Raw genomic sequence first — 12,378 nt, 5'->3', positions numbered from 1 at the left:
GACTGGCCCTGTCCGAGCAGGCCACACCACACTCCCCTGCTCCTCTCTGGGACTGGCCTCAGCCTGCAGACCTCGCTTCTACTAGAAGCTCAGTCCTTTCTTCTCTGTTCTCTCCAGTCTGCCCGCTGTCCAGGCACCACGCAAGCCCCCGCTGAGCCCAATCACTAGCCTTTGATGAGAGCATCGAGCTACGGACAGACGAGGGCTACGCCATCCACCCACCCCAGGCAGCTGCCCAGGCAGGGCCTTGTCAGTCTCACGCTCTGTGCAGCGCTGGGCACACAGAGGGCGCTCGCTAATAAACAAGTGCAGTGGACTGCCGTCGTGTCCAAATTCTTCATTGTACACACTGCCTATGTTCTGGAACATTCCCTTACATCTGAGAGCTGCAAAAGGACCAGTCTCACAGCCCAGCAAGACTCTGCAGGGTCAGGCAGAGGATGGGTTCCACCCCAGAGCCAGCACTCTGCAGCGGGGGTGCAGGCGTGTCCCTTACGTTGTCCTTACTAAGCCCCAGCTCTCGTTGGTACGTCAGGCACAAGGGAAGAGAGCCCCTCACTAGCACACACGCCCCGCGCCGCGCCTGGCACTGTGGGCACCCTGGCAGAGAAGGACGGGTCAGACGCTGGGCGGGGCGCTGTACTGACCAGTAGGAGTTGATGATCTTGCAGAAGGCCAGCTCGCAGCACATCTTGAGGTTGCTCTGGTGCTCGGGGAGGTCAGCGGCCGTGCACTTGCTCGGGTCCACTTCGCAGTTCTCATCGGACTCGTATAGGGCTTTGATGAACTCGCCTGTGGCCGGGAGGGCAGGGGGGGCAGTGAGGACCTGGTGGGCACAGCCCACCCTCTGCCCACCTGCCAGCCTGTACCCTCCCTACCTAGCGCGTCCTGCAGGTACTTCTGGCCCACCAGCTTGAGGTACTCCTCGATGGCCTTGGTGGCCAGCGTGTTCTCCCGGAAGATGAGGTGCTCGTTGTCCCCACAGCGGTCCACCTCCGACATCATCAGGTCCGTCAGGAAGTCCTGGGGAGGCAGGCAGTGAGGAGAGGGGACCTGAGCAGGATTCCAGACCCGCTCCCTGGCCAGAAGCCCCTGCTTCTCACGGCTGCTCTACTGTCAAGCAGCTGGTGCTGACCCCGGGGACTGCCAGGGAGGGAGGCCAGGGCGACGCGGTCTCTCCTAGGGGAGACGCCTAGATGCTGGTGACATCAGAGCTGGGTCCAGGGAACGGGGAGGCAGGTCTGGGCAAAAGCCACAGGGACACAAGCTCCCCACATCCCGGTCAGACCAGCTGGACTCTAATCCCTGCTCAGCCCTGGCCAGGCCTGGCTGGGTGACCAGAGCAGGAGTCCTCCAGCCACCACCATCGATGCCAAAGAGGACAGAGGGGATGCCCTCTGTCCATCGTACAAGCAACTGCCACTATCTCCCCATTGCTCTGATGGGGTCTCCCGCACCAGACAGACTCCTCCTGTGTGGTCCCTCAGAGAAGGACGAGAGAGGCAGAGGCTGTCCAGCTGCCCTGCAAGGCAGTGAGCCAGTGCTTAAATGGTGAGAGCAGGGGCCTTGGCTGGGGTGGGAAGGGGCGGGCACCACTGGCCGCCTGGCAAACCCAGGTCAGTAGCTCCTCACCGCTGTGGGTCCCAGACTTCTTTGGAGGGCAGCTGTTAAGCCGATGAGCTCTCAGTCCCATAGGCAGGGTCACGGGAAGACCCCAGGAGGGACCTGAGCCCACACCTTCCTTCCTGAGTGGGAGGCTGTGCATTGAACCTGCTGCACCTGCCCAGGTGGGAACTCCCTCCCTCCAGAGCCCCCATCTCCTCTTACCCACAGTCAACCTTGTGATTCGGGGAGAGAAAGAGACAGGCAGGTAGGCAGAGACCCAGGGGAGGGCAAAGGGCAGGGCAGGGGCCACCCGACAGGGAGGCTGCAAGGTGGCCAGCATGGGCCAGGGTTTCTGCTGTGCACAACCTTGGGTCACTCTGAGATCACAAGTGGCTCTTGAAACACGGAACTGAGCTCTAGGCCCAGGAGACGGCCAAAGGAGGGACTGGGGGGGCTGAGAAAGCTGCGATAGCCTCTCTGGGGACCAGTGTAAGGAGCCCTTCCTCACCTACAGGTGATGTGTAGGGTCCCCTTCACCAAACACACAGAGGCAGAGGCAAGCACTGTGTAGGGCCCTGCTCACACCCACGGCCTTCCTGAAGTGCTGGGGTGTGTGCTGGGCCCAGCTGGGATGAGGAACTCTCCTCAGAGCTGGGACCCAATGGGGGAACAGGCACAGAACAGGAAAGTGACCTATCCAAGGCCACACAGCTACCTGGGCCAGATTTGGCCCAAGTCTCCAGCTTCCCAGGCCCCGTTCCTCCTGGGCTGCACCAAGGAGAGAGGGGGTGGCAGGGAGAACTCCAAGGACAGGACACTGGAAAGCCGCAGCCCAGGAGAGCGGAGCCTGGGCAGGGCAGCTTGGCCTCTGCACTGCGGGCCTTCGTCTGACGCTCTGCCCCTCACCACGAACACCCTGTTAGTTCCCAAGTTCTCTGAACAGAGGGGGAGCTCAGACACACGTCACCCCTTCCGTCTATTGCTCCCCCCACCCCACTGAGGGTCGCGGGGGAGTCTGGAGCCCAGCTTCCACCTCCCTCCACAATGAGCACCTCAATCCACCTCATCTCAGCTGGGAGCCCCGAGAGCAAAGGTCACTTCAGATTGGAGCCAAATCCAAGCCAGCCCAGCCCTCGGGGGCCAGGTACTAAAAGAACAAATACCATAGCAGAAAAGGACCCTGCTCGAGCCCCGTGCCTCCCTTGCTCCCTCTGGGGGCCGGGCCTGCCTCAATTCACGGTTTCCCAGCACCCTTCGCAATGCTGACCGGAAAATTAAGGACAGTCCAGCCAGAGGTCCCACTCACAGCCTGGCCCAGTCAGGTCCAAAGGCTGGAGGCGGGGGAAGGAAGTGGTCCGATGATATGGAGGAGACCGAGTGCTCCCGCTACCCCCACGGAGCCACGCTGAGAAAGTTCCTCTCCCCGCTCCCACACTCGCTGCACACCACGAGTCCAAAGGGGCCATAGGGCTCTGGAGGGCAGAAAGGAGGCCAGGGACTTCCAGCCATGGCTTCCCCTCCCCAGGGCCTCTGGGAACAGGTAAGAGGTTAGGGGCACCAGTGGAGTCACGCACCCTGGGCTCCGCCCTGAGGACCCGAGGCCCAGCGCCCAACCTGTGCCTCCCGATCCCAGGCCGAGGGACATTGACACAGGGCAGACCTCATCACAGGCCACTCGGCTCTCAACCCACACCGTGTCCGCAGGGCAAAGGCTCAACTGAGGCCAGCACATAAGCCTTTCTGCAACATGGATGGATGGGCCCACATCCAATCCCCCTCCTCCACTGTGGCCCCCGCAGGCAGCTACCCCGGGGAAGGAGCAGGGTGATGAGGGGGAAGGTCCACCTTTGAGGCCCCCAGAACCATGCTCCACTGTGCTGGGTAGGAAAGTGTTGGGGAGCCTTCCGGAAGGAGCCTACTTGTCTAAAACTAGGTGGGTGCGGCACGGCCTGGCAGGGAGTGAAAGGGGAAAGCAGGCGGGGAGGGGAGAGCGGGTCCCCTCCAGCCCCGCAGTAGGTCCTGCCGGGATGGTTTTAAACAAGTACTGTTTCTGTGGGCTCTGGGGCTGGGGACGACTGTAGCCATGACTGCTGACCGTCGAATGGCCGTAAGAGTGACCGCGTGTGTGAATCTGTGTGTCTGGGTGTGAGACTTAGGGGTGAGGCTGGGGCTGCGACAGTGGCTGTACCCTGGTGGTCACCAGTTGGGGATGTCAACCAAACAACACCTGCTGGACATGTGTGTCTGGGTCGCAGGGACTTCTGTGCTGGGAAAGGCTGGCCTCTTGACCTGCTCCCCTCGAGCCTCAGAGACCAGCTCCCTGGGGTAGTGGGGGAGGCCCCTACAACCCACTTCCTAAGTACAAGCTGCCATGCCATCCATCGGCTCCATACCTGCGCCTCAGCGATCAGATGCACCACGGGGCAGGAGCACGAAGACCCCCACTCCACGATGCAACTCTTGGGTTTAGGGGGCCCACCTGGCCATGACCGGTGCCCCCGTTAGGGCTGAAATCCACGACGCAGACATGGGGAGCAGCAGGCAACCTCGTGCCTCCTCGGGCCTTTCCACAGGGCCACGCGGCGTGGGGGAGCCCTCCCTGGGCCCGCACACGCACCTTCACCTTGCCCGTGCTCTGCAGGATGTGCACCAGGGCCGACGCCATCTCCTCCTTGGTCTTGGCACTGAGGATGGGCTCGAGGGCCGCACAGAGCCCCAGGTAGTGGTTGGTGATGTGCTCGGCAAACTCCTTGTACATCTCCATGGGCAGGATGGTGATGGTCTGGTAACGCGCCTTGATGCGGATCATGGGCCCGGGGCCCTTGCCGCCCTTGGGGTTGGGCGTCACCACCGGGTACCACTTTTCCACGAACTGCCGCCCGGCCACCGAGGTGGCGGGCAGGCTCACCAGGCCCAGGTAACTGTTGCGTTCCTTCTTCTTCTTCTTGTCGGTCTCCCGGTACAGGTGGACGGTGACGGTGCGCAGGGGCGGCAGGTTGTGGAACTCAAAGTGCTCGCCCCAGAAGACATTGTCCGTCTTGAGCTTGCCCGTGGTGCGGGCGTAGAGCACGTCGTCCAGGCACAGCTCGCACAGGTACTTCTTCTTGGCCGGCAGGTCCTTGGCTTCGATCACCCACAGCTTCAGGACGTGCTCCACACGCCGGCTGTTGTCCTGCACACGCCCAAGGGGAACTGGGGTCACTGGGGGGCCGGCTCCCTGCCACCGCCCAGCCCGGAGCTGTGGTGGGGATCCTGGAGGGGGAGGGGAGGGCCAGGGGCAGCTGTGGAGGGAGCCTGACAGTGTGACACGGGGCTGGACCTCTGCTCTGCCGCGTCCTAGCTCACTGATCTTGGGCAAGTGACTGAATCCGAGCCTCAGTTCCCTTTTCTACAGAACAGGAATAACTAGTGGGAGACGAAGGAAGAGGCTCGCACAGTGCTTGGCACACAGGCCGCCACTGTGCTGTTTATTAGCTTTTCTATAAAGTCGCCTAAGACGTGACCACTGCTGAGGCACCTTCTGTACTGACATGACAGTGACCAGGACAGCCCAGGCATCAGGTCAGCCAGGGAGGCAGACACAGCAGCAGGTGACTACAGCTGGGTGATGAAGCTGATGGGAGAGGCCCAGGGACAGTGGCAACAGAGGGCATGAGCCTGGGCTGGCCACGTTCACTGGAGGACAGGACAGTTGTCTAGGCTGGAGCTGGATGGGTGAGCAGGAATCGGCCAGGGGGCGTGGGCACAAGAGACCCAGGCAGAAGGATGGCAGCACCACCTCCCCACCAGCCTGACACTCGGTTCCCTGGCCCAGCCTCCTGTGTGTGGCTGCAAGGCCCACCGCGTTGGTCAGTCTGGCCAACAAACCCTACTGCCCACCTGGCCCTGTGTCGACGCGGCTGCTCCCACCCCCACCCCAGCCCACACCAGAGATCCCCACCCCTGCTCCCTCGTGTCGGAGGCTGTGCTTCTGCTCTGAGTCTAACCTCAATCCCCCGGCTTTGGGGCGGGGGCACAGGCCTACCTTGTTGGGGTGTACCGCTCGCCGCAGGTTCTCCATCCACTTATCCCGCTCGGCTGCTGACCGGCAGGAGAAGCACTTGCTTCCTGACGACGTTGTCACCTACGGGGAAGAACAGGACAGTGTCACAGGGGAGGGGAACACAGCAAGGCAGGGCATGGCAGAAGGCCTCTCGGGCTTGAGGGGCTTCGGCTGCCAGGTCTGCCGCACGACCTCAGGGAGGAGGCAGAACGAGGCTCAGAATGGCCCCTGTAGGTCACATCTGCCGGGGGTGCACTGAGGTCACCGTCCCAGAGCAAGTGACACAGTGGCCCAGCCCTGCACCACCTGGTGCTGTCCTGGCCCCCCACTCCTGCCTCAGCACCTCTGTCCGTAGGACAGTATCTTTCTGACTCCAACCCCTCTCTCCCGAAGATGGGAATAGAGAAGACTTGGGGGGTCTGCTCGGGTCCCAGGGCCATGTTTAACCCGAGTCTCCTTCCTCAGGAGGAGCCACAGGCACAACCATGGGGAGGCATCAGGACCACTCAGGCCTCGGCTCACACCTCCTGACAGTTCTCGTTTGCCAAGTGACAGTGATGGTCACAGAAACTTAACACTTTGGGGGCCAGACTGGAGAAATGAGAATTGGGCTATCGGGGTGTGCTGGGCCCTGGGGTCCTCCCGGCGGGAACTCTTACCCTCCCCTCGCCGTGGGGCTCTTGCTCGTCCTCCAGTTTCTTCCAGGTGACGGAGCCCAGCCCAAACTGCTCCTGCTCTGTTCCCCTGTCCCCGGCACCATGCCAAGAGCTCTGCAGCGGGGAGCCAGACTCCTCCAGCCATTTAAGGGCCTGCACAAGCCACAGCCCCCCTGCTGTGGACAAGTGCCAGGCACCATCTTCAGCCCGTCCCAGGCAAAGAAGTCAGAGCCCACAAGGAGCCCGGCTGGACCACGAGTCTTGAACCAGAAACAGGCACAGGGCTGGGGCACATTCTACTCTTTCCCTGGGGCTGGGGTGCCAGGAGGTTGCCACATTTATCCCCAAATGGCTGATTTTCATTACCAGGCTCATTCCTCTATCAGAGAGCTCCCCTAGTTATGCAAAATTCTTGTGGGTGGGAGTGGGGGGTGAGATGGGAAGAGAATATGAATAATGAGCGAAGCCATCGGCAACTCCCAGGAACACCTGCGACATTCATTACCCTGGTGCTGGCTTGGCCTGAGGCTTGTTGTGACCTCTGACATCTTGCCCTCTCTGGGCCTCAGATTCCCCAACTATAGTGAGGGACCAGACAGGTAACCCCAGATACAGCCCCGCCAGGTTGGGCTGCTGCCTTCTGCTTGCTCTCAAACCTTGGGTCACAGAAGCTAGAGCAAGAAAGGTTCTGGCTCACTTTATAGAGGTGAGACCGGGCCAGAAAAGGGGCCCTCTCCACCATCCTACACTGAATTTGGGGGGTTTCAAAGGAGGGTGAGCAGGTTCGAGACACGGGCCTGGGGCTTGAGCAATTCCGCAAGAGCTTTTACCCCCTTTCACCCCCAGGGGACTTTGCCCTCACCAACATGGAGGACAGAGCTGGTCCATCCTCAAGGAGCCCACAGAGAAGGAATGAAGCCCCCAACCTCCCAGCTCCACCTGGTCTCAGGAGCCGAAAGCTGTGAGCAGATTCTAGGCCAGTGTCCCAAAGCCGAGGCCACCAAGCACTCCAGGAGGGTGTCTGGAGGACCACCCCTGGCCAGGAGAGGCTGCTGGCGCCTGCCCGCCCCGACGTGACCCACCTCGAAGCAGTAGTCCTGGCCCAGGAGGCTGCTGTGAACAGGCTTGATGACCACGTCGTCCTCCATGCTGAGGTCCAGCGCGTCCACTGCGTTGCTGGGGCTGAGCAGGGACTCGTGGGAGCGAGACTCTTTCAGCCTCGGCATCAGATGGGACCTGGGGGGGGACAGCAGCTGTGTCAGGCTGGTCCCTCACTCCCCTCCCTTGCCCTCTCCTCCAGGAGGCCTGCCCAGACCCCAGGCAGGAGGCAATCACTTCCCTCTCAACTCCCACCACCCTTTTCATCTCACGACAGACTTGGCGGGGGAGGGGGCACTGTGAGGGTGGTGTCACAGAGACCCCTTATCAGTCCCTTTGCCCACTGCAGGACTCTGGGTAAGTGGTTCAGCCTCTAAGGGAGCAAGCGGCTGAGGACGATGCCACCAACTCAGGAGTTGAAAGTCAGCATTGAGTACGGGGTAGGGTCTGCCCTGGCTCCTAAGGGGACTCAGAGACCCACGGGAAAGAGCTGACCCCACCCAGGCAGCTTTCCCCACCCCCCTTCCCCTCAGCCCTGGTCCCCATCCAAGACCAGAGCAGCCACCCATTCGTCTAGAATGTCACTGCCAACAAAGCCCTTTCTCATACACCATCCCGCTCCACCCCCAGCCCCACTTGAGGCAAACGAGCCAAACGGACCCCTGATGCACCCATTTTACAGATGAGGACAGTGCGGCTCAAAATGGAAGGGATACAGCCATCTGCACAGTACCCAAGATGCCGAGACTCAGGCCAGGCTGGGTCCACATACTGGGGATTGGGGATCCAGGCCAGGGTCAGTGGGCCCAACACAGGCACAAAGAGCAGAGGTGCCCAAGGGGAGCCCAAACCTGGACTGGCTGGCAGACTTGGCTTCACTGGTCACCGGCTTTGTGGCTCTGGGCAAATGACTATCTCTCTCTGAGCCTCAGTTTCCTCAGCACATCATACACCTCACATAGCACCTGCACCGGTGCTCGGTAGGGTCTACCTCAGAGAGGTGAATGTCCCTTTCTAGAACCAGCAGCACACAGCAGTGCCCACTGGAGCCCCCGGGAGCTGGCATGGAACCAGCCCTGGGCTTAACTCCCCCAGTCCCTCGGCCATTCAGCTCCTGGCCTCCAATGATCCCAGGCTCAGTCCATCAGTCTCTCCCTGCCTCACCAAGCAAAGTCCCTCCCTCAGGCTGGCGAGGCCTGGCAGTATCACCACACACTTCCCCGCAGGCCACACATCCTGTAACCTCCTTCCATGACCAGGTGGGGTAAAGAGGGCTAAAACCACTATGTGTGGGCTCAAGAATCCAGAGACAAGCGGACGGGCTCTGCCCAGAGGGCCTCACAGGCTGACGGACGCCACCTCCCAGCCCCAAACTCCAAATCTCCATGGCAACAGCCAACATGGAGTCCTGTGCTAGGCGCTGCCTGGGAGTCAGAACTGGAACTGGGACCCCAGCCCTTGGGGACCCCACAGCCCAACCCAAGAGACCCAGTCAGTCTTCCCCCAACTGCTCCCCCACGCCTAGCACAAAGCTGGCACACGGTAGGGCTCAGACCACTTGAGCTGTATCGATGCCCTCAGGCAGAACTTCTGAAAGCTCTAGAGAAATGGACAGATCAGAGGGAGCCTGGGAGACAGGCTGAAACCAAGTTAGAACCAACCCAAACCTCTGCAGGGCCCACGCATGGCACTTCTCAGTGAGGCCCAGCCCACTGCATCGCAGCCGGGGTGCCTCTGCTCTTCCAGCACCCTCTCTCTGGGAGGCAGCGTTTCACACACATGCCCTGTGGTCTGCCACGTCACCCCTGCTGGGTGCCGATCGGCTCTCCCCTTGATGAGCCCTCCAGGTCCTGCTCGAATGGCCCAGTCTCCTCCCCCATCATAGCACTGACCACTGCCATGGGTGGGTCTGCCGTCCCCTTCGATGGGATTCCACCCTGGGCTGCCCACCTCAGGGGACAGACTCCACGCCTCCCTCCTGAATGCGGCTTCATACCTCAGTGCACGAGAAGCCCTGCCTTGGATGCTGGGGAAGTCACTTGACCTAGGACTGGCTGGGACCCACAGCCCCCTAGGTGAGCGTCCCGGGCTGAAAACCCAGCCTGCAGGTCGGGATCAGGCGGCTTCTGGCCCAGGCTGGAGACCCTGCCAGGTAAGGATGCTGGGAGTCAGGGCGGGTGGAGTAGGGACCCAGGAAGTGCGAAGGGAGGAGCTGGTACATTCGGGCTGCCTCCTGCCCAGGAAGCCTGAACGAGCTGGCTGGGGAGAGGAAAGGCAGGCTCCGTTCAGTGGACTGGGCCTGCCCAGGGAGACCCAAGGGGCCCCGGTTCTGTAGCCAGGAGCCCGACAGGCCCAGGCCAGACTCCAAAGCAGCCAGAGCCTGGAACCTGTGGCTGCAGAATCCTCCCCTTCCTTCCCACCATTCTACCCCACAAACATGCCCCAGCTGGCCCAGGCCTCACTGGGAAGGTTCCTGGCTCGTAGAGGGCTGTGGGCAAGCTCACAGTAAGGCAAGCTGGCGGCAGCTGGGCAGCCCTGACCCTCGCGTCACCCCAGTGCTTTCCACGTGGGAGGGCGTGCAGCAGGCCCGAGCTCACTGGAAGGAGGAGGCATGGGGACAAGGCTGGCCCGGAGAGGCCTAGTGGCTCCTCCAGGGGCCAGGCTGCTCCTTCCTGCACAGGGGAGGCCAGGCTCCGACCGCCGCCCTGTGCGGTGGCACGAAATCCTCACACTTCCCAGGAAGAGGTGGTGCCATGATTCCCAGGCCACAGGGTAGTGAGACCTGCCCTGGACCCCTAAGCTACTGAGTTGTCTTGGCCAGGGCATGTGGACAGCAGGGTAGGGGTGCCCCAATGGCCCTCTCCGTCTAGACCACAGCAGCACCCTCCTGCCAGACCGGCCCCTCTACCCAACATGGCGTCACTCCCAGCCCTCCGCTCTGCCCTCAAGGCCTGTAGATAAGGCCGGTACTGCGCCCTTCCTGGAACGCCCCCTTCTCCACCTCCCCCCCCAGCACACTGACCAGTGACCTAGATGCTCTTCCCAGCTGGTCCCTGACCGACCATGACCATCCTTGCCCTCTGGGGGCCTAAGCCCACGCTGTTTCCTGAACCTGTGCCACCTTCCCCGCCGAACGACATCCTTCTTTCTCTGTTTTCAAAGCCCAGGCCCAACGCCACCACCACCACGCTGTCCCTGGTCTCTGCAGACAGACGAGAGCTCACACCCAGACCGTGTGGCTGAGCCCCCACCCCACGCCACTTTCCCAGCTGTCCCCTCACCTCATTCTCATGCCAACCCATCAAGACTGAGGTTCCACACCTTCCGCACCTCAGAAAGGCCGGGTGGCTTGCCCAAGATTGCATGGGTGGCAAGAGGCCAAGTGGGATTTGAACCCCATTCAGCAGAGCCCGAGACTAATTCCGTCACCATAAGGCTGGTCCCACGGGCAGGCAAAGACCCACGGCCAGCTGCCCTGCTCACTGGGACCCACTCATTCCAGGTCCAGGAGGAAGAGCTGGGGGTGCTGGCTGGGCAGAGGCAGCCCCTGCCCAGGGCCCAGGAGCCCAGGAAACGTGGGCATGGCACGGGCACGGGCAAAGCTGCTGCTGGAGATACAGCCAGGCCCCAACAGCAGCTCATTGTGAGGCTGGGACGCAGGCACAACGGGACTTTGTCCCAGCTCCTGAGCCACAGCCTTATCTGATAGCTCTCCAGCCAACCCACGAGCTGTTTTCCAACTCCATCCTTTGTTCTCTGAAAAGGTTAGTGACACAGAAGTTTAGCAAATTCCCCATTATTTCAAGGAGGGAGGAGACCAAAAACCAAAATGTGCAAATATCAAAAAGCCCTTTCTGACATGGGGAGGATGTTCCCAGCCACGGGCGGGGTGAGTTGCCAATGGGGTTGTGCAGCCTGGAAGGTAAGAGGCTCAGAGTCACCCTCCAAATCTCAAAGGGGCAGAGCGTGCTGCCCTGTATGCCCCGAGGGCAGGGCCGGAACCAGGAGAGGCCATTCCAGCTCAGTCACAGCTGTCCCCAAATGGGCCTGGCTGGTTTGGTTTAGAGGGAGCAGGTACCCTGTCGCTGGAGGTGTGCAAGCAGGAACTGGGAGACCCTTTTAAACATGCCGCAGAGAGGGTGCCTGCACTGCTAGGGGGCTGTTGGGGTAACAGGCCAGGCAGGCAGTGGAACGAGCGCCAGGAGTGTACATACACACACACACACACACACACACACACACATGCGCCCTGCGGCTGGGAACGGGCAGGAGGGCCTAGTGTCAAGGGGGCCTGGCTATGGAGCAACTCTAGTCTCCACTCCTTATAAAACATGCAACTTGGAGTACTTTTAAGTCGCTCACCTCTCCAGGCCTCAGTTTCCCCATCTATAAGTGGGGAGAATGACTTCCCTTCCTCAAAGGGCTGCTTTAAGGATCAAATAAGATCATGCAGGTGAGATGCTCGGGAGAGCAAGGGTGAATGCAGTGATTCAATCAGTCACGCGTGGCAGTTCCTGTACCCTCTATCTGTTCTACTCACTGGCCTCACAGCCAGACACCACTGTAGGAGAGGGTACAGCTGTGAACGAGGCTGAGGAAGGACGTGCACGCTGTTATCCAGGCTGGCGTTTCTAGAGTAGGTGACACTCCTGACATTTGGGGTGACAAGATAGGGACTTGCCAGGCCATCCTCCGTCCCTTTCCTCTGATGACCCAAATCCCTTAGCTTCTCCATGCCTCAGTTTTCTCCATCTGCAAAGCAGGACACACTACTTCTACACAAATGCTGGGATGCCTCAAAAAAAGGGCTTTAATTTCCTGAAGTGAAAGAAAGGGAGAAAAGCGTACCTGGGAAGTGAGCAGGAGACCCTGCTGCGGGGGCCAGTGTAGTCCCTCTGCCTATGACTCTTGAGCAGAGTCCCCCAAACCCAACCTCCCGCTCACAAGCTTGTGCGGTCCCGAGCCACTTCCCACTGT

General features: G+C 61.0%; 1 protein-coding gene across 9 annotated transcripts in view; it reads right to left on the bottom strand.

Annotated features, from left to right (window-relative positions):
* DAB2IP (DAB2 interacting protein) overlaps nucleotides 1-12,378 on the bottom strand; it is a 182,676-nt gene that overhangs the window by 20,917 nt on the left and 149,381 nt on the right. For all 9 annotated transcript variants that reach the window (XM_074330947.1, XM_074330951.1, XM_074330948.1 and 6 more), the window contains 5 exons: nucleotides 7,386-7,539; nucleotides 5,630-5,728; nucleotides 4,223-4,777; nucleotides 879-1,023; nucleotides 648-792 (listed from right to left, as the gene is read on the bottom strand). In XM_074330947.1, coding sequence (XP_074187048.1) covers nucleotides 648-792; nucleotides 879-1,023; nucleotides 4,223-4,777; nucleotides 5,630-5,728; nucleotides 7,386-7,539 — 1,098 coding nt within the window. The remainder of the gene's footprint in view (nucleotides 1-647; nucleotides 793-878; nucleotides 1,024-4,222; nucleotides 4,778-5,629; nucleotides 5,729-7,385; nucleotides 7,540-12,378) is intronic.

The sequence above is a fragment of the Rhinolophus sinicus genome, linkage group LG04, assembly GCF_036562045.2.
Source record: "Rhinolophus sinicus isolate RSC01 linkage group LG04, ASM3656204v1, whole genome shotgun sequence".
NCBI classification, from domain to species: Eukaryota; Metazoa; Chordata; class Mammalia; order Chiroptera; family Rhinolophidae; genus Rhinolophus; species Rhinolophus sinicus.
This window is presented reverse-complemented; position numbering and strand designations above follow the sequence as displayed.